This window comes from Mixophyes fleayi, chromosome 1, assembly GCF_038048845.1.
Source record: "Mixophyes fleayi isolate aMixFle1 chromosome 1, aMixFle1.hap1, whole genome shotgun sequence".
NCBI lineage: Eukaryota > Metazoa > Chordata > Amphibia > Anura > Limnodynastidae > Mixophyes > Mixophyes fleayi.
Genome location: NC_134402.1, coordinates 334738052 through 334760272, shown reverse-complemented (window position 1 = coordinate 334760272; position 22221 = coordinate 334738052). Strand labels below are relative to the sequence as shown.

General features: G+C 40.1%; 1 protein-coding gene across 2 annotated transcripts in view; it reads right to left on the bottom strand.

Annotated features, from left to right (window-relative positions):
• The window catches only part of RTN4R (reticulon 4 receptor), a 217766-nt gene extending 196142 nt beyond the window's left edge, over window positions 1-21624 (bottom strand). The window contains exon 1 of one of the 2 annotated variants that reach the window (XM_075214759.1): window positions 20997-21624. In XM_075214759.1, coding sequence (XP_075070860.1) covers window positions 20997-21018 — 22 coding nt within the window. In that variant the 5' untranslated portion in view covers window positions 21019-21624. The remainder of the gene's footprint in view (window positions 1-20996) is intronic. The other variant, XM_075214768.1, reaches the window with a different exon arrangement.
• Window positions 21625-22221: the final 597 nt, after the last annotated feature.

Sequence of the window (22221 nt, the reverse complement as noted above, 5' to 3'; positions counted from 1 at the left end):
ACTGTATTCGTTATTTATTTATTTTTATTTCTGTATAATACCAATAAACTGGCTAAATGAGCACTCCTATTGAATTGTTTTAATGCAGTTTATTTTGTAATATTCAGTGGTTATTGCTGTCTGGCTGAAAGAACTGACAGTATTGTATTTTTTACTAAGGTTAACATGTTTTTTGCCCTTACAAGATTTAACAGGGCTATTTTTTAAATTGCATCTCCAGTATTCTTATAGATCACGCTGTTGTAATGAAGCTGAGGACATTAAAACACTTTTCTGTGGTTTTTGATACTCAATACTGGATTGGAAAGAAGTCAATTTTCAAGACTAATGTCTACTGTTTAATGTTTCATTTTATTCTTTAAATATGCCTGATTGTTGTCTCAAGTGGCACGTAGGCCAGTATTTTATGCAGCTGTAAAAATTGTGTTTGCTTAGGCATTTGCCTGTATAGGGTAACACTTGGATGAGTCAATGCAAACTCATACACAACTGATATAACATTACACAATGATTTATTGGAGATAATACAGTGACCAGCAATTTAGGAGCCACATAAAAACAAAACAAAGAAAAAAAACTAAATAGGACTAAAGCATGATATCTTCCAAAACCGATCCTAATGATCACAGAGTTTTGAATACAGATGTACAGTTTGGACTAAGTATGAAAGTGTTGTGTCAATGAGACAGTAATCAAATGTGTATTGCATCGTTTTACACTTTTGAAAATAAGGTAAAGTAGAGAAACCTGGTGGAAACTGCCTTAAATTAAACTGAAATGTAATGACTAAATTACTTTATTAATATAATTCAATAACTTTTTTTATACAATACTTTACATGTAAAATTTTTAACAATGTAGTATAGTGAATAAACAACTATATTATCAATCACTATATTAAAAGAACTAAATAATTTCTGTATACACTACAATATATGTATAAGTTCTTTGAAGGTACATTTCTGGGCATGGTTCCCCCAAGGTGCAATGATATATGTGGCTGCAATTAACTGTCACAGTATCCAGACCACCCAGCAGTTCACATGTTCCAAGTCACCGAGCAGGTGCACAGGGAGAGTTCAATAACTGTCACAGTTTCCAGAGCAACCAGTAGGTGCCCAGGTGAATAGCCAGCAGTCATATTTTCCAGAGGACATGCATTGTTGTAGATGGCGGTATATGTAAATGGACGCTTTGTGAAATGACTCTGAAACGATGCAACCAATTACAATGTCAATATTTTTCTCTAAATCTACAGACTAAGACCTTTAATTTGGTATATGATGTGCCCTGCTGAGAGAACAGCATCATATAAATAAGTCACTCATAATAGTTGCACTTAGGCTATTAATATATAGATTCCAAGATGCTGGGGATTATGGAGATGCAGAATAATTTCTAGTAGTAATAAGAGCCTGGTGTGTGTGAAAGGTAAGTAGCATGAACGGTAGAGTACTGTGGTGAATGAGTACAGAGTTCTGTGTTTATAGTAGGTTATGAGGCGCAAGCAGCATGGATATATGAAAAATATTTATAAGTGACTATTACACCAAGGTTCTGTCCCGAATCAATTATTACACTATATAACTGCAGTATAAGCAAGAGATAAATGTGGTTGTTCAAATTAATCAAAATTTCAATAGTGTCAAAAACAACAATATCAAAAATAGCAATAACAAAAAATACAACAATATGATAAAAATAACAGAAATAGTAGGGGGGGGAGGAAAATGGATTTGAGGATGATGGTTTTGGGTAGGTAAATGTAAGATAGCTAAGGTTCATAAGTGGTGAAAAAAAAGGGCATTCATCACTGTAGAGAATCAATTTGCCACTATACTCTTCTACTCATGCTACTATTAGAATTGACCCTGCATCTCTATACCCCCCAATGCCTTGGAATTTATCCTATTTTGTGTATATCCTCTGATAGAACAGGGGTCTCCTGTCTGCAATTCCTATTGGCAGCTTACCCCAAACACCACTCATTGGGAGCGGAGATAAATAAACATACGCAGATAAATTAATAGGGAGCGCAGATAAATAAACATACGCAGATAAATAAATATACATCTTTTAGGCACACACGTGATCTGCATGATGGAAGGGTGTGTATGCCTGGCAACAAAAGAATAATATGATCATTTTTAATCTAATGGTGTACTACTGTCATTTATTTTATGGGGGTTGTGTTGGAGGCTGTGACTGATGTGTGATGAGATTTTCAGTGATGGGGCTGCATGGAGGGTAACACAGTAATAGAGACCTAGTGGTGTAAAACCTTAAAATGTAGGCCTGCTTCCCTGATCGGAAGTGATGTTGCAGAAGGTCCAATAGTACAAGTTGTATGCCTTTCAACACAATTTATGTTGTGAAACCTCTACAATACCAGCTCTTACCACACTTCTCAGTGTTTAGGCAGACACTCAGTGAGTGTGTGAGGATGATAATAAAATGGGGATTCTTTAATGGGCAGCAGTTCTGAGTAAAGTAATTAACATAGCATAGGGTTTAATATATGGACCCTATGAAGGGGTCATTGGGGAAACAAATCTCTTCTTGTACTGATATAATATGGATACTAGTGCTGTAATATTGCCAGTCCCTGATGGCATGGTAATGAGCACTGCTGGAATAATATGGGCACCCAGGTCAGCTGTCATATAGTCATGAGCATTACAGGTATAACATACTGTATATGATAATCTCCAGGAAAAAAAGGTATAAAAAATACATACAGTTTTGTGTTCTTTGAATAGTATGAAAAACTATACTCAGGAATTATATCAGTACTTGTGGGCCAGGTTGTGCACCCAGCCATTATTCTAGAGAGATTAGTAAATCTTATAGATGAAGCAGTTCATATTTCTTCATGTGCTGGACTGAGACTAAAAAAACACCTGTCATCTATAGCACACGATCTCACATTAGTCTCTGTTTATTGGAACTTCTGATGACCTAGTCCCATAATGGGGCCAAGTACAGATTGCCTAGTGACTGTTCCCATGGCTATTTTATTGAAGGCACAACTGAGACTGAGTGACTGAAACCATGCTGGCCATTTTCAAAACAAAGAGCCTAGACCATGCCCTCATCATCTCCCGTCTCGACTACTGCAACCTCCTTCTTTCTGGCCTCCCCTGCTCCCACCTTGTCCCCCTCCGCTCTATACTCAATGCGGCTGTGAGACTCATCTTCCTCTCACGCCGCTCCTCCTCTGCCTCCCCTCTCTGTCTTTCCTTACACTGGCTCCCCTTCCCCTACAGAATCCTTTTCAAACTCCTCACCACCACTTACAAGGCTCTCTCTCAGTCTACTGCCCCTTACATCTCTAACCTCCTCTCCATTCACACTCCCGCCTGCTCCCTGCGCTCGGCCAATGATCGCCGCCTCTCCTCCACTCTGATCACCTCTTCCCACTCTAGAATCCAAGACTTCTCCCGTGCTGCCCCCCTTCACTGGAACGACCTCCCTCGCTCCATTCGTCTCTCACCCAATCTGTGCTCCTTCAAGCGGGCACTTAAAACTCACCTGTTCCTTTAGGCCTACCAACCATCCACTTAACCTCTTACCTCTTCTGGTTCTCCCCTGCCCCCGTTCTCTCTCCCCGTTGCTTCACTGGCTCCCTTTTGTGCCTGACTTTGTTTACCCTCCCTTAGGATGTAAGCTCGAATGAGCAGGGCCCTCTTCCCTCCTGTCTCCATACCTGTTCTTCTGCTCCGTCTCTACTGTATCTGCCTGCTTGGAGTTTCTGAAGTACTGGTACTTTGTGTTTATTGTCCTGTACTGTTTTACCCTGTATAGTCTACTGTTTGTACCATGTACGGCGCTGCGGAAACCTTGTGGCGCCTAACAAATAAACGATAATAATAATAATAATAATAATAGACCAGCCCACTATCACTCTCAGATACGTCGACTTTTCTGGCAGAGATGCCAGAGTGCAAATCTGAAATTTTCAGAGATGAAGGATGACAGTAAAACACATATTAACTACAGTTGTGTTGAAAAGTGTAATATTAGCTAGACATTGTATTACAGGCTGCTGAAGCTCCTCCCACATCATTAGGATAGTGTTCACATGAGATCTCATACAGGTAATAATGCTGATTCTGTCTGGTAAAGCCCGTGGTCTCACAGCATCAGACAATGTACACAGCGCATTTCTGTATAGCAAATAGGCAATGTTATCACCCTGCTTAGTGAAAGAAACACTGCTCTCTTTACGTGGCAGCATGCAGCAGAGGAGTGACAGAGAGCATGTGCGACATATTTAGTTAAGTGTAACCTCTCCAATAGTTTGTGTATATTATTCAGCTCAGTAATACACATTCTTTGGTGTATAGTAATGTCAAATAGAGTCTTCACCTGTTCTTTAAGCTTATAATACACTGTGATGTGTAAGTAAATTATTTAATGGCATATAAGGCTTTGCCTGGAGAGACCTGGAAAAGGTCTTAGCTTTACTGATATGATACTATGTGGTCAGCAAGTCTTAAGCAGAATTGTTAGGCAAGGATTTGGCTTTAGGTAAAACTATAAAACAGCTGATTATGTGGTTGTAAGATGGAGATATGATAGTCTAAGCCTTCCTGGAACACAGATTGCTGGGAATGCTCGAAGGAATGGTAACAAATTGTTAGCTTTGCATATGGATTGGTAATTTGTGATACAAACCTGTACATGTTTTAATATGATCGAATAAAGGATTATTTTATAATAATTTTTGTGCCTCCACCATGGTCTGCTCTGCCGGTGAAATGTTTACTTCTTCGCATTGAGGAATTACTTTCTGGTCTGATGGAGACTACTCCAGTGATTCATCTCTGCACGTTATTATATAAAGCTACAACAATCTACAGATTACCAGATCAGTTATGTTTGTTTAACTTAGAAACAGTGAGGGTGCTAGAGACCCAATTCCTTACTCAAACAGCAGGCTATCACTCCAAATCAGGACAATTTTAAAGTAATATTTATTCTCCTACTATATGCCTTATTTTAGCTTCATTTTTGTCTTAAAATTGGTATGGTATGACCGGTTTATTGAGGCTGCCATTGTACCACTGAGGTGGAGTAAAATTCTGTACAAAAAATAGGTACTGCAGACTCCCACTAATTGAGGAACACATCTAAATATGACCCTTATTTACCCCTCAAGGTTCATTAGACTGTCCCTCAGGGTCTGATTATCCAATAGGCAGGGGAGAGCTGGCAAATTTTAGCCATGGGGGCAAAACTCGGCTTAGCAGCCTATTTTAAAGAAAGAAAAATGCAGGTGGCCCAGTGACCCAGCCCAAGGTAGATCACTATGGGACCGGCAGATGCCCCCCTGCCCCCCAGCCCAGCCTGCCCCTGCCAATAGGCTGACTAAGCTGCAACCTAGGGTGCAAAGCTTTTGGGGGTTAGCAACATTTTTTGGGGGGGCAAAAATCTGACAGGGAGAAGTATAAACTGAAATTAATCTTTAAAATAGAACCTAGTTGTTCTCCAAAGTAAAAGAAAACATAAAAGAAAAATGCAGTAAGGTTTTCATCTTGACGTATTTCCATGATAAAGGCTGAAGACAATAAGCCATCCTTGGGTGGATGCTTGAGGATAAGCAAGTAGGAGAGACAAGAAATGCATCAGGTGAGACAGTCCCTTCTCCACATCTTCACCCTCAGTAGCGCTCGTTCATGCCTCCATTCTGCTATACTGTTCTGATTTCAGTGAAAATGAAATGAGTGACAAAGATTGTGGTAACCCTTTTAAAAGCCAAGTGGATCTGAGTGCCGAAAACACAGGAACATACATATTGATGTGTGTGTGTGTGTGTGTGTGTGTGTGTTTGTGGGGAGGGGAGAATGACGAAGTAAAATCTTAAATGAAGGACAAGTTTGATTTTACCTACAGTGTATTAGACTACCCTGAAATGTGAGGGACATTATTGTACCAACCTCAGGTGGCTTGAACCCTTAATCAGGCCCTGCTGTCCCTCTTACCTTTCTGTCTGATTGTTAATACCCAATCTAGTTGTATTTCTGTGTTGTATTACTGTGTGTGGAGCTGCTGTGTATGGTGGTGGTAAATAAATACATGTTAAAAAATAACTAATACTTATCTTATCCCACACAAAGAAACCTAATCTGTTTATTTGTGCACATATTCAGACATATTACTGTGGCTATCTTGTACTTTGCATGGAATGCCACTATAAGAAGCAAAAATGCCACAATCCAGCATGTATCTCTAAAAACAGATACAACTGGGCAAAAAAAGAAACAAAATCCTGCAAAAAAGATGCATCCAACAGTTTTATGTTTCATAATATCGATTTTATGATGAATGCTTGTCACACATGACAATGAATGATGGTCAGCCCAAAATATCACAACTGGTGCTAGCCCCTTCCATCCTAAGGATGTGTTCATATAAATACCTTGCACCTACGTGATATGGCAGAATAGTGGAAGAGTAACAAACACAAACATTTAATAACTAACATTAGCACATTTTTTCCTGGTATTGCTATACTCAGGAGATCTAATTTACTACATTTTGGGATAAATATTTGTGTATTACTAGTTGTGTAAAAATAACTTGGCCACATTTTGGAAAAGGGAATGTTTTGTTTGTTTTGATGTTTTTTTTGCTACCAAAACAAAGCCCTACCTGTCTCAAAAATACAATATCAAATTACTTATGAAGGCTAAAAAATAAGAAAATATATTCCTTGTCTAACAAGCATATCTCCAAAATGTGACAATGAACATGAAGTGATTCAAGTAATTAGTAACCAAATTGTTTTGCACAAGAAAGAACATTATGTGCTGCTGGACCTCACTATACAGAAGTCTTAGGTCTACTACTATATCATGTGATGTATCATGTGCTGTATCGGAGGGCTGTAGACTATGAAAAAAAACAAGTATCAATGTCACTGCCTCTTTCAGGGAGTTTAAAAAAAGGTCTTTTAATTTGTGAGCTACGTTAAGAATGAAGCCCTTAAGCTGAATGGAGATAAACGGAGCTGCTTGTCACGAAGTGGGACATGGACATTAGGGGTTAATGTGCTGAGAAGTTGCTGCTCCCGGATGTTAGGGGGAGGAGTGAAAGGAGGTTTTCATATATATCCCTGGCTAGGCAGTGCAACTTCCTCTTGCATCAGGATTTCCTGCTGACCGGATCACTGTCAGGCTGAGTGAAATTATTTGGTTTTGAAGTTGCTTTTGTGGTTTCAATAACTGTGTTTTTCATTGTGTCTGATTTTTTGTTCTGTGTTAGCATTGGTTATTTAATTGCTGGTTATTGCTGATATTGTGGGGGTACTGTTTAAGCGCTGCACTGTTGCCGGTTATTTGCTTCAAAACTTGTGGGACATATGTCTCTCCCTAGGCTCAGCGTGGGCCTCCTGGCTCTTTTTAGTGATTTGACTGAGCTCCTCGCCGAGAGTGAGCGCGCGCTTAGTCCCCATGTGATGGCGGCCGCCATCTTACCTGAGGGGTCTGGGGAGCGGAGTCCGGGTCCAGAGTTGGTACTAGCGGGGGCAGAGGAGCTGAAGGGCAGCAAGGAGAGGTGAGTCGGGGACGTCCGGAGGCAGTAGAGGGGTAATCTCTCCCGGCCGCGTGTACTGTGCACATGCGCGGCCGGGATCCTAGCAGGTCTCACAGGCAGAAGCATGCTGCAAAGGGTGTGAGAGGGAGAGGTAAGGCTTTGAGACGGAGGATGGAGACACCGTCCACGACTGGGGGGGCAGGGACCGTGGGGGCGCCGGCATGATGCCAGGTCCAGGTCTGAGTCTCCAGCGGGAAAGGATCTGGAGCGGGGGTTGGTGGCTGACAGGATGAGCGGGAGAAGGGGGGGAAAAGGGGGTCCTGCAGCACGGCAGGCGGCCGGTAGTAGACAGGGGGATCGAGTCTTAGACAGGAAGAGTCCTCATTCCTCGGCTGTCACTCATGTAAGGAGACATGATTATCATGAGAGTGTTGGTCATCGGTATGACTGGGATCCGGTGCACTATGCAGAGAGCCTGGACAGTGAGTATGGGGGAGGCGAGGACCGCCATCTGAGGGATGAGCGTCAGCAGGTCTGTGATTTCATGAACGCCCAAGCAGTGCATAGACGGGCTGGGGAGGGGTTTTACGGGTATGAGGAGCAAGAGGTAGGTCCGGGAGGGCATTATCAGCTGCGGCGCGCTCTCCCATTGTGGGCGGAGGGGAGGGGGAGGGGAGGGCCAGCGTTCTATCCTCAACTAGGCCAGGGTACATATAGGCACGGAGCATATCTTTCACCTCCTGAGGGTTGTGAAGAGCAGTATAGGGAGGCAAGTAGATGGGGGGCCAATACCATAGCAGGATGGGGGGCCACGGCAGTGGACAGGTATGTTGTCATCAAGGGGGGGCCAGGGACTACACGCAAAGTAGGAGAGGCTCGTATTATCAGGATAGACCCTTGGTGGAAGCAGAATCGCCGCATAGGCCTCCACGAGCTAGTTATTTAAGCCGGCAGCAGAAGTGCGCACGCGAGGGAAATTATGGAGAGGGAGATGATGTTAGGTGGATGCCTAGGTTAGGAGTTTCGGAGCGCATGCATGCGGCGAACAGGGCAAGAGGTGCAAGTACTAACGATCTTTGTTCCCAAGACTGACCGAGTAGTAGTGCAATGGATGTTGGCGGCTTGGCGGAGGGTCCGGCGGCATCAAGAAGACGCCGTCTGTCAGCCACAAGGAGTGCAACGTCAGCAGAGGGGGCGCCTCGGTGGGAAGGAGCGGCAAATCCGGGGGTCACTTCGCAAGGTGAGTGCCGTAAAGTTTTGTCTCACACCGTTACATGTAGTACAAGTGTGTCATCTTTATGCAGTGGGTCCTCATCTGATCAGGAAAGTAGTTTGCGGAAATTGTTGAAGATTCTGAATGAGTATTTTGTGGGGCTAAGAGCCAGAAAAAGATAGCGCATGCTGCGGTCAAGGAAAGCGGTAGCAAGGGCCCGGTGTATTGTTCGTATACGGCGCTGACATCGGTAATTAGGAGGAGTTCGAGAGAGAGGATTAGAAAAGGAGCATATGTGGATATTTTCATTATAACGAAAACGGGCAAGAGGGAGCTGGAAAAGGCAAAGGAGAAAGGGGGAATGGGAGAGGAGGCCTATAAGTCATTCCCCAATTGGATGACGGCTTTTAGCGTCTTTTCCTCTGTGTATTTGGAGACTAGGCCTGAGGCAGCTGTGGATGTCTGGCGTTATTTGCACCTGATTACAGGGATCTATATTTGGCGGAGGTATGATGAGAGCTTCAGGGAGAAGGTCAAAGGGAAACGCATCATTCCTTTTGATAGTAAAGACGTGGAGACGTGGATGGAGATGATGCGTCCCAAAGAAAGTGAGGGGCAGGATGTTAGGGCGCAGAGGTTTCGGTTGCAAGGGAGACGTGGTTCTCCCCCAATGCAGACCAGAAACAGGTGCTTTGCATTTAACAGCAGCACGTGCACTAGGGGAAATGCATGTAGGAACAGGCATGTTTGTGTCAAATGCAAAGGCCCCCATCCAGCCCGTGACTGCAGTAAAGGCGGGTCAGGGGCAGAAAGGGGCAAGGGGGAGTCAGGGCCTCTTCAGTAAGGCAGGTTCGCCGGTCCGGACGGTGCAGCTGGACAGGTGGCTTCGCTTGTTTCCGGATAGGAAGCAGGCAGAGTTTTTAAAGGCAGGTTTCAAGAAAGGATTTCCCCTCCCCATAGTAGGTAAGGTTACGGCTAAGGCAAAAAAGAATTTGCGCTCTTGCTATGTGTTCCCTGAAATTTTGGAGGAGAAGGTGCGGAAAGAAGTAGACTTAGGCTGCATGGCTGGCCCCTTTCCATCTCCTCCTATAGCAGAGTTGGTTATCTCCCCAGTGGGAGTGGTGCCTAAGAAGGCTATAGGGAAATTTAGGCTGATACAGCACCTTTCCCATCCTCCTTGGGCAGTCGGTGAACGATGCCATAGCCGTGGAGGACAGCTCAGTGAGTTACCAGTCGTTTGAGGAAGCCTTAGATTTAGTTAGATCCTTTGGGTCAGGGGCTTTGTTGGCAAAACTAGATATTGATTCTGCTTTTCGCCTGCTTCCCCTACATCCAGAGTCGTTTAGATTTATGGGTTTCCGTCTGCCTGATGGGTACTATGTGGACAAATGTCTACCAATGGGTTGTGCAGGGTCCTGCGCATTCTTAGAAGCGTTCAGCTCCTTCTTGCACTGGTGTATACAGGCAGGAATGGGTCATGTGGGTGTAGCCCACCACTTGGACGATTTTTTGTTTATAGTAACGGCTGGTTCATCAGAGTGCGCAGACATACTTTTTGCGGCTAAGGCTTTATTTGCTGTTTTGGGAGTGCCAGTGGCACACGACAAGATGGAGGGTCCCTTACCTTGTTTGTCATTTCTTGGGAATCGAGATTGACACATTGGAGGGTTGTTGTACGTTGCCCCAGGAGAAGGTGGAGAAGCTGGTAAGATCAATTGAACTTACGTTGGCTTCAAGGTCTGTTTCCTTACGCCAGGCCCAATCATTGTTAGTCTCCTTTAATTTTTCCTGCAGAATTATTCCTATGGGAAAAGTGTTCTGTAGAAAGATGCAGCTAGCTACAGCGGGAATGTCACGGCCACAAGAGCGGGTTACACTAACTAAGGAGGTTAAAGAGGATTTGCGGATGTGGCTGAGGTTCTTGTGGAGTTTTAACGGCATCCGTATTTGGCCGGCTGCACCTGTTTCTAGTAAGCACCTTGAGTTAGTAACAGACGCCTCTGGGTCGGTCGGTTTTGGAGCTTACTTTAAAGGTAGATGGTGTGCGGATCGGTAGCCGGAGGCATGGCATGACAAGGGGTTGGTGGGCAACTTACTGGTTCTGGAGTTGTTTACCATTGTAGTTGTGGTGGAATTATGGGCGGCACTGTTAAGAGGGCAGGAGGCGGATTTCTGGTGCGACAATCTGGGCGTAGTGCAGTGCATTAATAAACAGAGCGCATCATCCATTCCTGCAGTCGAGTTGTTGAGGCATCTTGTGTTGTGCTGCCTTGAGAATGACATTACATTCAGAACAAGACATGTTCCTGGTGAGGAGAATGAGCTGGCGTTCCTTACAGATAGTGCTTATGAGTTGTTGCTCTTTCGCTCAGCTTTTTCGCTCGCTTTCTTTGGTGCGTTTAGGGTGAGTGAGTTGGTGTCTAAGCATATTTTGGGGAATGCCTTGTCAGCGAAGCATATGTTTTTGAATGATAACATGCTTTCTTGTCAAATCCTTAGATCCAAAACAGATCAGGTGGGTCGTGGTCAATGGAAATCCATTTCTGCACAAGGGGATGGTGATATCTGTCCCGTTGCACTGTGCAAGGAATTTCAAAGAGTTAGACCACATAATTCTGAGCCCTGGTTAATTCATGATGACGGATCCCCTTTGTCGACATTTCGGCCATATTTAAGAGTGCGCTGAAGCACGTGGGTCTAGACCCGTCACTTTTTGGCACTCACTCCTTCAGGATTGGTGCGGCCATGGTTGCTGCTGAGGGTGGTTCTTCCGTTAGCACCATTAAAGCCTTAGGGCGTTGGAAGTCTGATGCGTACAAAAGGTATATTAGACCAAATAGGTAATTCATACGCAATAGTTACTCCCCAGCCTGAGTTAACCTTGTTCGCTGTTGTTTTTATGCGGGGGCATGAAGGGCTTTTGCTATTTTTTCCTCTGAATAAGGCCTGATAAGTGGTGTGCCTCCGGGGTTATGGTTTTCACCTTCATTTTGGTTAACACTTTTTTCCCCTTATTTAATTATTCTATAATGTCACGTTAAAAGTGACTTAAAAGTCACATAATTTTCCCATGCTACAAGGAGTTGTGCTATAAAGTTCAATTGATGGTGCCGAGTCTATCGGTTTATGGTGGATGAGTTCAACCTGGTGGTGACGGATCATATTATCTGTGTTACAGGTTGCTCGTCTCAGAGGATAAGCGTATGGATTGTTGGGCATTCGTTTGTGTTCTGGGCGGCCAGATATAATTTTGCCAACAATAGAGATGCTTTTGTAAGGCCAGTTGATATTTGTTGGATCGGTAAAAGAGGTCTGAGATGGCAAGGTTTGATGCCACTTCTGTCTGCTGAAATGGGTAAAGCAGGCCCTCCAGATGTGTTGGTGATATATTTGGAGGGTAATGATGTGGGCATAGGTAAGTCGCTTGACCTAATTATCGCTATCAGAGAGGACCTGAGAAGTATTAAGAGGCTTTGGCTTTCAGCTATGATTTGCTGGTCCAATTATTATCCCACGAATTAACTAGCGGGCGGAGATTGCTATCCACAAGATATAGAACATGGTGGCAGAATTGAATAAAGCAACAAGAAAAATAATTCTGCAATTAGGAGGGATTGTGGTAGATCACCCCTTAATAAGATCCGATTTGAGTAACCTGTATAGAGATGATGGGGTTCACCTGTTGGATTTTTATAGAGCAGCTTTTTTGGAGAGTAGGTCAGTTAGTGAGGTCGATGGGTGGTGGGCTGGGGGTATGTTAAAGGACTCCAGCATGGCAGGAGAGCTTCTTCAATCAGCGACTAATTCGTACGGTGCTACCACTGATTGGCCGAACGTCACTGCTCCTTTCGAAGCACCCTGGCTCTTGGTACCTCTGTGCGAGGACCCCTTGACCTACACTGTGCGCTTACGTCTTGGGTAGCCCAGAGGGGAGTGGTCACGATGACCCCAGATTTAGCACCGGCCGATCGTAAAGGACTGTGGTGCCTGGGACCAGTGGTTAGTGCCTGTGGGCCATACAGTGTTCGGTGTTAGATATTAGTTGTTAGCTGATTGAATCGCTCTCGCCGCCACCCTTTATAGGTAAGAAATAAATAAAATAAATAAATAAAAAGATTATTTATTTACCACTACAAAGTTGTCGTGTCTATAATATGGTGATGTTTTAGAGTGTTAAGATTAACATTATTAATGTATGGTGTAAAGCTGAGGGAATCAGCAGTCTACAGTTTATTCTACTTTAAGAATGTCATACATATATTATTTATTGCTTTTAACATTTTTCGCCAGTATAATGAGTTGCATTTCACACATTTAAAAAATAATTGATTTTCTGTACAGAAAACTTATTCAAAATTGTGATTGAACAAACATATAACACTTTGTAGGCAGTAAAGCTATTTTACATGATAATTGGAAGTCTGTAGAACAAAAGTGGAATTTAAGTGATACATTTGCCTCATTCTGCAATTGTCCATGTTTAGCTGGGGGAATTTGGCCTTACAGTATGTTTTCCTAATCCTACACCAACCACACCAGCCAACACAATCAATTGATTGTTGTCATTCAAACTCTATTCATAGACTATAAAAACCACAAAATGTGAATTTAGAAATACAGGCCAGCGTGCAGAGTTGGACACAATTTTTGTCTAAGACGGAAACTGCATCTGAAAAAAACAACATATTTTATGTTGAGCCGATGCATCTCAGCTGATCGTCATCACTATCCGTTCGTAACTTACACCAGTATTTGCAAGTTTCCTGACAGGGACATGTGCATCTGAGTGTCAGTCTACATAAGTCGTATTGCTACAACACACCCATAATGTATTTTGGCTACGCTTATTCACCCCCTCTTTCACCTGTTCCGCTTCTTAAATCATAAAGGGCTGCAAGTGGTCGCAGTCTTCACATGCCTGCAACCATAATTAGTGCTTTGTGTACACGCGCAGCAGTAAAAAGCATATTATAAGCTTCGTATTATTAGCCGCATAACGCACTTTGCATCCAACTCTACATGAGGCACACAGTGCGGAATGGAAAATCAAAAGCGTAACAGTCTGTTCGTCTAATCTCAATTTAAACAAAATTTCACCAGAATTTTGCTCATCTCAGAAACATCCAAACAGTAAAACAACTATATAAAAAAAGTTTTGTTTGTATTGATCAGCAGGAATGATAACAAATGTATGGAAGGCTTCCAGTAATTAAAGTCTTCAGAATCAGCAGAAATACATTATTGCTGCATTTATGATTTCTACGTGAACCTGTTTTTGAATTAATCAGGATAACCACTTTTTGTAAACTTATTGCAAACAACAAATTTAAAAACTGTGTGTACTAACTTAAAGGGCAAATTAAATCTATGTATACATTGGATTTATTAAGATATATTCAGTGGTCGAAGTGGGGGTGTATACGGTGGTATGCCACTTCACCTACTGCCTTCATTGTAAAATTATCAAATTCCATTCACTTACATTCCCATTACATTTTTCATACCATCATTTCTAAATGTCCACTTCGACCATTGGATATAGTTCTGCCCAATGAACCTTATATCTCTGCATATATGCTATGCCAGTTTCTGGGCCAAAATAAAAGCAGATAACCTGTTTACACTGGTATAGAATAATGCTACCCAGTGGCCAGATTAGCATGAACAATTGGAGACTATGGGTCATATTTATTATGAATCGCATTTAAAACACAATTCATTTCAATCCTTATCGCAAAGATAAGGAATGAAATATTGTGACTATTTATTCAAAATCTTCACTAGTAACAGCAGTCACGAAGAACTGTTGTTCCTGCGAAGACTTGTCCCTCACGTCCTCTATGATCACTATCGCAAAGTGGCCACCTTTGGATAGTGTGCGGTGGGGAGAGCAGGTAGATGCGGTGAGGGATCCGAAGATCCCTCTACTGCAATTCACTCCCCACCGGTTGCAATGGCTAAAGCCAGCTTCAATCTTTGATTTTCATAACTTGTTAAATCGAGAAAAATAGCAGTCCCCATAGAATAGATATGGGGACAGCTATTGCTTACGATAACAGTGGGATCCCCTTGTTATAAATAGAGGGGATACTTACATTATGGTCCCCCAGAAAATGGGAGTTTTGTTTTATGTAAAACTGTTTCTTTATTAGGCCCCTATCGGTTTGGCAATTACAAGCATTTATTTATTTATTTTAAAATAATCATTTGTTTACCATGGCTCTTTCACTTTTCTTCAGGTGGATTGCCAAAGTAAGTCATTTATGAGTACAATATCTATTAATTGCACTTAAATAATTAAGATAAATATTGTTTTCCTGCAGATCACATATTAGGAATTTTTTTATGCTAATTTGTATTAAAATTGTGGTCGACAATATATCCTGCCAGCTCAGCAATAACTTAAAAATGTATAAAATACCACCACTGTTCAGACATAAACGTACTACTATACATCAATATAGCCTGATAACATCTTTATAAACTAACTGTGAAGATGACAGCTGACCTGTCCCCTCTTTAACATGGGGGCTATAACAAGGCTGTCAGAGATAGTCTCCATTTCTAGGGCTATGCGCAGGAATTGTTTGACCACATGCCAATGATAAGCAGAACACAGAATACTACCTTAATTCCCCCTGTGCAAAGCACAATTTCCGCATTCGGGTTGCCACAGTAACCAGTGTTGTCATTCTGACATTCCCGGGTACCTTCTTCTAGAAATGAGAGGCCAGATTCATGTTATCCAGCACATTGGCAGCATTAGATCACTTATATTAGTAACAGTAACAGTGCTAAATAAAGTCTCTCCTTTGCCAATCTGGTTACTCATGGTTCAAAAGCTTATAAACATGTTAATGTCTATTCTTAGCTCCCCCACAGTCCAAGAAAACAATGTCCCCCATTCTATATGCCACTGACATATTTTTCATGGCTAACACACACTCAAGAATTTTTTTTTATAAAGCATTAATGGCAATGGGGTAAATATCTGGGGCCTGATTCATTAAGGATCTTAAATTAAGAAATATATTATTTAAGTCTCCTGGACAAAACCATGTTACAATGCAAGGGGTGAAAATTAGTTTTCTGTTTTGCACATAAGTTAAATACTGACTGTTTTTTCATACAAATATCAACTTTAAATGTCAGTGTACAAATAAGCTATCAAGTATTTGTGTGCTACATGAAAAAACAGACAGTATTTAACTTATGTGCAAAACAGAAAACTAATTTTCACCCCTTGCATTGTAACATGGTTTTGTCCAGGAGACTGAAATAAGATATTTCTTAATTTAAGATGCTTAATTAATCAGGCCCCTGGTGTTGTACAAACTTGAGAAAGCAACAGTAGTAAGAGTAGAAAAGTGTATATTGTTTGTATTGTTTCCATTTTTATCTGTATGAAACCAAATCATGAAAATATATTTATTCCAATATGCTACTGCAAAAAAGCAAAATTCCCACACTTTAATAAAAAGTTATTCCCATGAAAAAAACTACTTTGAAAAAAACAGAAGAAAATAGTCCAGCAATAAATGGGTCAAAAACAATTAAGCTAAAGTAATTACAATCAAATGATTATCAGAACAATATAGTATAACACAAGTTTTAACAAATTATAGAAAACAATGTATAACTCTGAGAGGGAAATTCAATTGGCCCCGTTACTGTCGAAAGTAAAGCGGCCTGTGCACTATAACCGTTACTACGGTAATAGTGCGCATTATTACTGTTACTATGGTAATAGTGCGCATAATTAACATTACTACGGTAATAGTGCGCATTATTACCGTTACTAAGGTAATAGTTTGCATTATTACCGTTACTACAGTAATAGTGTGCATTATTACCTTTAGTACAGTAATCTTTAATGCTAATCTTTGCTTGTGGCTCGGGGAGCAGGATCAGAAGTGGTGAAAATGACCGTATTATCAGTAATAGAGCGCAGGCTGTGTTACTTTCGTCAGTAACGCATCCAATTGAATTCTCGCCTGATCGTATTTTTTTTTTTGGAAGTACAGAGGTCATTGTTGCCATTTCTGTGCATGAGCAAGGCTAGCCAGTGACTGAAATCTCTCCTCATATACCAACATACTAAACTGGAGAAAGGGCTATCCAAGGAAAACACTAAATATAATTAACATTATATATATTGTAGAGAATACCTGAACAAATTAAATTGTAATTTGTTGATTGTTCCCCTTTAAAATAACACATGGGATGTGTACATGTCCAAGTATTACATGTCAGGCTAGTTAACTGCACCAAATTCATATGTACGTAATATTTGCATGAGACTGCAAGAGTTATATGCATTTCAAAGTGAATATTTTATAATTTACACAATCCTAAAGAACAAGAAAAACTGCTTATACAGCATTGGGAACACTAGGTGGCTTCAATAGCTGTAGAGATAGCTTGAAAAGAAACCCTCTGGGATTTGAAGACAATATACCATTGTACATTAGTCCAGGCACAGTTTTAATGAGAGTAATAAAGTATGAAAAATTAATTCATAACATTGCTATAAAATGAAATGCTTTACGTTGCAATGTTGTAAAAATTAAAACGGCTCAATGTTATTTTCTTATTCCTAAGGAGGCCCTGTCACTGGAATCTTTAACATAATTTTATTAGTTTACTACATTGTTCCTTATGGATCCTAGATCTATAATGTGCTATTATATATAGCCCTTTACAGTGTTTAATAGAGGAAGGTGAGCTGCAAAGAAACGTGGTTCATACACCTGCCAAATAGTTTCTGTGCAGGCTGGAAGCAGGGGGCTGAGTGGTGTGTAGATTTTGGATACCACTCCAACATTGCTGGAATCTCCAATGGGCTAAGTGTAAATGAATCAACATCCATTAGAGGGTTAGGGTCATAAACAAGTGATGAAAAGGGAGAGGTCTTAATTTAGATGAAAACTCTGATAATATGTAAGGCAGAATACTAAATATCATGTATGGCTTTGTTTGATATTCACTGTAAGTATTGCATTAAAGGACTAGTAAATCCAAATATGAAATTTTCATATATGAAGCATAATTCATAATTCAGTACTATACTGCAGCGCCTTCATTCAGAGCACAAAACTGAAATGTCAGTTAGGCACCCTTGTTATCTGCAGTTACATTGCCCCTATGAATAAATCTACAGTATGCATTTCTGCAGATCAAAGCTGAACGTCTGTCATCCACACTCAGCTGACTCAGATAAAGGAAAACCTCCCCCTTTTATGGAAAATTGCTGCAATTGGGTTATATAAAGAATGGTCAGTTATTTCAGCTATAGTATTGCAATACTTTGCTCTTTGGAAAAGATAAATATATATATATATATATATATATATATATATATATATATATATATATATATATATCTATATATGTATATATATATATATATATATATATATATATATATATATATATATACACACATATATATATATATATATATAAATATATATATATAAAATATATATATATAAAAATATATATATATATATATATATATATATATGTATATATATAATATTTTAGCTATTTTAGCTATTGAGGATAAATTATGTCATCTTGTCATCTTGTAACTAGGCCACATCTATATACAAGTGCAAAAAAAATGTTGTTTTGTAACATTATTAGTAGACATTTATTCCCTGTGTATACTTTTCATAAAATGCTATCCAAGCCACATTGCTATAGTGCTGTCTTGCATGTTATTTATATAGAAAAGGCTCATGAGCGAACATCAAAGCCCCAAATCCAAATCCAACAGTGTTGACATAAATCCCTTTCCCTTCCATTCCAGGCAAAATAAAAATCAATAATGCTGAACTGAGTTTTGTATAATGAAGTTCAATAAACCACATTACTTTATTCAGTTAGGATTAGGAAGCCTAAAATGTCTCAGAAAAGTGAAATGAATATTTTCACATTGGTATATAAAATTTGCATGCCTGAAACATATTTAGGTAAATACCTATGACAAGACAGCAGACTCACAGTCTTACTATGGATGCTATGAATTACATTAACCTCAATGCAAGTAAATACATGGCTGTGTTCTCACCACCCAGAACAGTGATTGATAGAACATAAATGCTGTTCAGTAGGCCTGAGAAGAGTTTCACATGATTTAATATGACTGCAGTAAACTAGTAATGTTAGAAGATAAGCAGATATTTGAAGACAACACAGGTGTGCCGAGTTAATATCAAGTATGCTGTCTGAAACAAGGAATCTTTTCTATCAATGTCTCACTAATGCAAAGTACAGTACATTACTGTAAAAGAGCAATATATTGAAGATATAGAAAATGATCAGTCACCTGTGCTGTATAACATGCTTATAACGATATCTCACTCACCTTCGGAGATAATATCAGTAAGACATGTACCAGAAGTAATGGAATCATGTGTCTCTAGTGCAAATAAAAGTGACAGGGTTACAACTGAAATCCTTGCATGTATAGCTTTATTTGGTCTCAGGTCTTATTTGTACATAGTCCTATAGTATCCTACCTCATATCTAATTGTACAGAGTAAGAAATAATAATCAAACTTGTTATATGATTGTTATTTGCGGTTCTTCAATAGATTAAAATAGACTCTACATAGGACATCTGAGTTAACAAAGGATAAACTCTACCAAAACAGTATTATATTCTAAGATTGCAACAACAGTAACACATTTAAGTAAAAGTTAAAAGTATGCTTCATTATAAAAGAGGTGTTGATTTATACAATTAATACAATTAATGCAGATTAACTGCACTGTACTACATGTACAATCTATATCAGTAACTATATTGCAGTGTGCTAGCATTGTTGTTAAGCTCACACTTCAGGTAACACAGCCAGCATAAAATATTGGATTGTGGAATAGATAATATAGATACTATAGCAGAGATAAATAGAACTCTGTGTGTGTGTGTGTGTGTGTGTGTGTGTGTGTGTATGTATAGATGCATATATATATATATATATATATATATATATATATATATATAGTTATATATCTATCTATATATATATATATATATATATATATATATATATGTGTGTGTATATATATATATATATATATATATATTAATTATGCAACTTGACCATCTGAATTGCAGTAGTTGATTCAGTTGCAATTTATTTCACTAAATGCATTTAACTTTTAGACGAGTGTCAGGGATCGCCTTCACAGACAGTGCCCCTAACACCAGAATCGTGTTACTGTGGTGGACGTCTGTTTGCATAGCCTGCCTGTGAAGTATGCAGACCTACAGTATCACGACTGCGAAATATTGCATAACAAGCATTGCACAAACCCTCATCTGGTGGGTATCAAGGTGGTCATATCTTATAAGCATTAAAGTCCATTATTTGAAAGCTATAACAAAAATGTTATGGGTAAAGCTAAAGTAGCATTTAAGATGCAAGATCGTAGTGCTAATTCTGCATATCTGGCATTTGGGATTTAATGTTCACGGTTATCCACATTTATTTTATTCAGACCTAATTAAAACACACAGTTAAATCTAACTCGCTTGCACTGCATATTTATGGAGAGGAGCTGAAGGCGTTTTAAGACACCTTACAGTGTAATATTTAGCATCACTGAGTAGCCCTGAAATGCCGTGAATGACTAGGGAAGTAGTCCCAGGACACATAATATAAATGGACCATATGAACAGCACATTCAGCTGTTATATCACACACAAAAACGAGTTTATCATGTTACATAGAGCAAAGAGCTGAAGGGACCCAAGGGACTGATCCACCGCAAGATCCGGTAGCTGTCTCCCAAGTGTCCTTCTGGATTCCTGACCTACTTTGTGCTATGTATTGCACTCCAGTTGTGAGGATAGTGCATAAATTGTAATTCCCCAAATCTCATCCTTTAATCATCTTGCTCAAGTTCTTAAAACGTTTTCACCAATGTAATTTTAAATAGTGAGCATATCACAATAACATTGCATAATATTCGCTGCACTTCTGACAGTCCAATAATTGCTAAGAAAACTAAATAAATCGGATGGGGAATGGCTCCTTTTTGCATGTATCCCAAATACAGATTATGTAACATACATTTAGTACTGTATCTCTCCTCTAGGTTGATCAAAGATCTATTACTAATGTATTAAACATATCAAAACTCCTAAGCACACACCTTTTGAAACCTGGAATCACATCAAAATATAATCAGGGATTAGTGAACAAGCAATAATAAAACAAACGAACAAACCTACCTTTATTGCTCAGTCTTTTCATTGTGGGTCTTTTTTATATTCCCTTACGCACAGACTCAGGAAAGAAAACGCAATCCTTATGAAATTCAAACTTCAGTAAAAATTAATCACACTCCAAAAATACAACAAAATATATCCCCCATGCAGCGGCTCTCTTCAGTCTTGGGGATAAAACACAAATCTTCCTGTTTGCATTTATCATCCATTCAGAATAGCGCTTGCTTTGTCTTCGTGCTCCCAAATCACAACTACTTCTGTATGGGGTAGTTGTGAGTCTCCACCACGAAGACAGCTGGTAATGAGATCTCCCTGTCTTCCCCCGCACTGTTGTTGCACATCAACGTGTGATGTGCTTCCTCTGGCTGCCAGTCGTTGTGGCGAAATCACTGTTCTTTTCCTTCCCTGGTTACTCTGTGGAAAAGCCGTGAGAGGAAAAGCAACGATGAATGTTTTATGGAACTGGATCAGGGATTGAGAGGTGATGAATGTTTTATGGGATCATGTGGTTTGACGTGAGGGGAATCAGGCTTGATCCGATTTACAAGAGACAGAGAGAGCAGATGGGAGGGAACGAGCAGAGAAAACAGCAAACAAACTGGGATAATGAAACATTGCAAGTCCGAGGGAGTGCGCTGTCCATTCAGCACCACGGATCTGCAATGTAAAGAGACTTTGGAGATTGCCGGAACTCTGGGAATTAGGTTCACTTTAACAGACTATAACTAATGTGCTGGTTTCACGGAGTTGCAGTTTGTTAAGGAACTAATTGGTCGACATACTGTGGTGGTAAAAAATAACTAGGACCAGTTTATTAATGGGGGAAGTTGGGGGGACTGACATTTTTCTAAAATATTTCACAATCAATGTGTGCAAAATAATGAAACTTGATAATAAGAAACGTTTCCTACAAAGAGGTGGGAAAATATAGTGGAATCGGTACAATATTTGTAGCAAGTTGTAGTGTATTTTACAGATATAGTCTAAATCTTTACAGTGTTTAATTTATTACCAGCAGATTGTTAACCCTTTGTCTGCAAGTTGTTTTTCAGTAGCATCAAATGATCAAGGTCGACCTATTTTTATTAGATTAAGCTAGCAGACAGTAAGATAGGATTTCAATGTAAAGACTAGGTCATTATCACACAGTTGCCCTAGTGTTAGTTGGCATGTATGGTCAGGGGCTGGCTGGGCTGATCACATAATGGGCTGCTTGGGCTGGGTCACT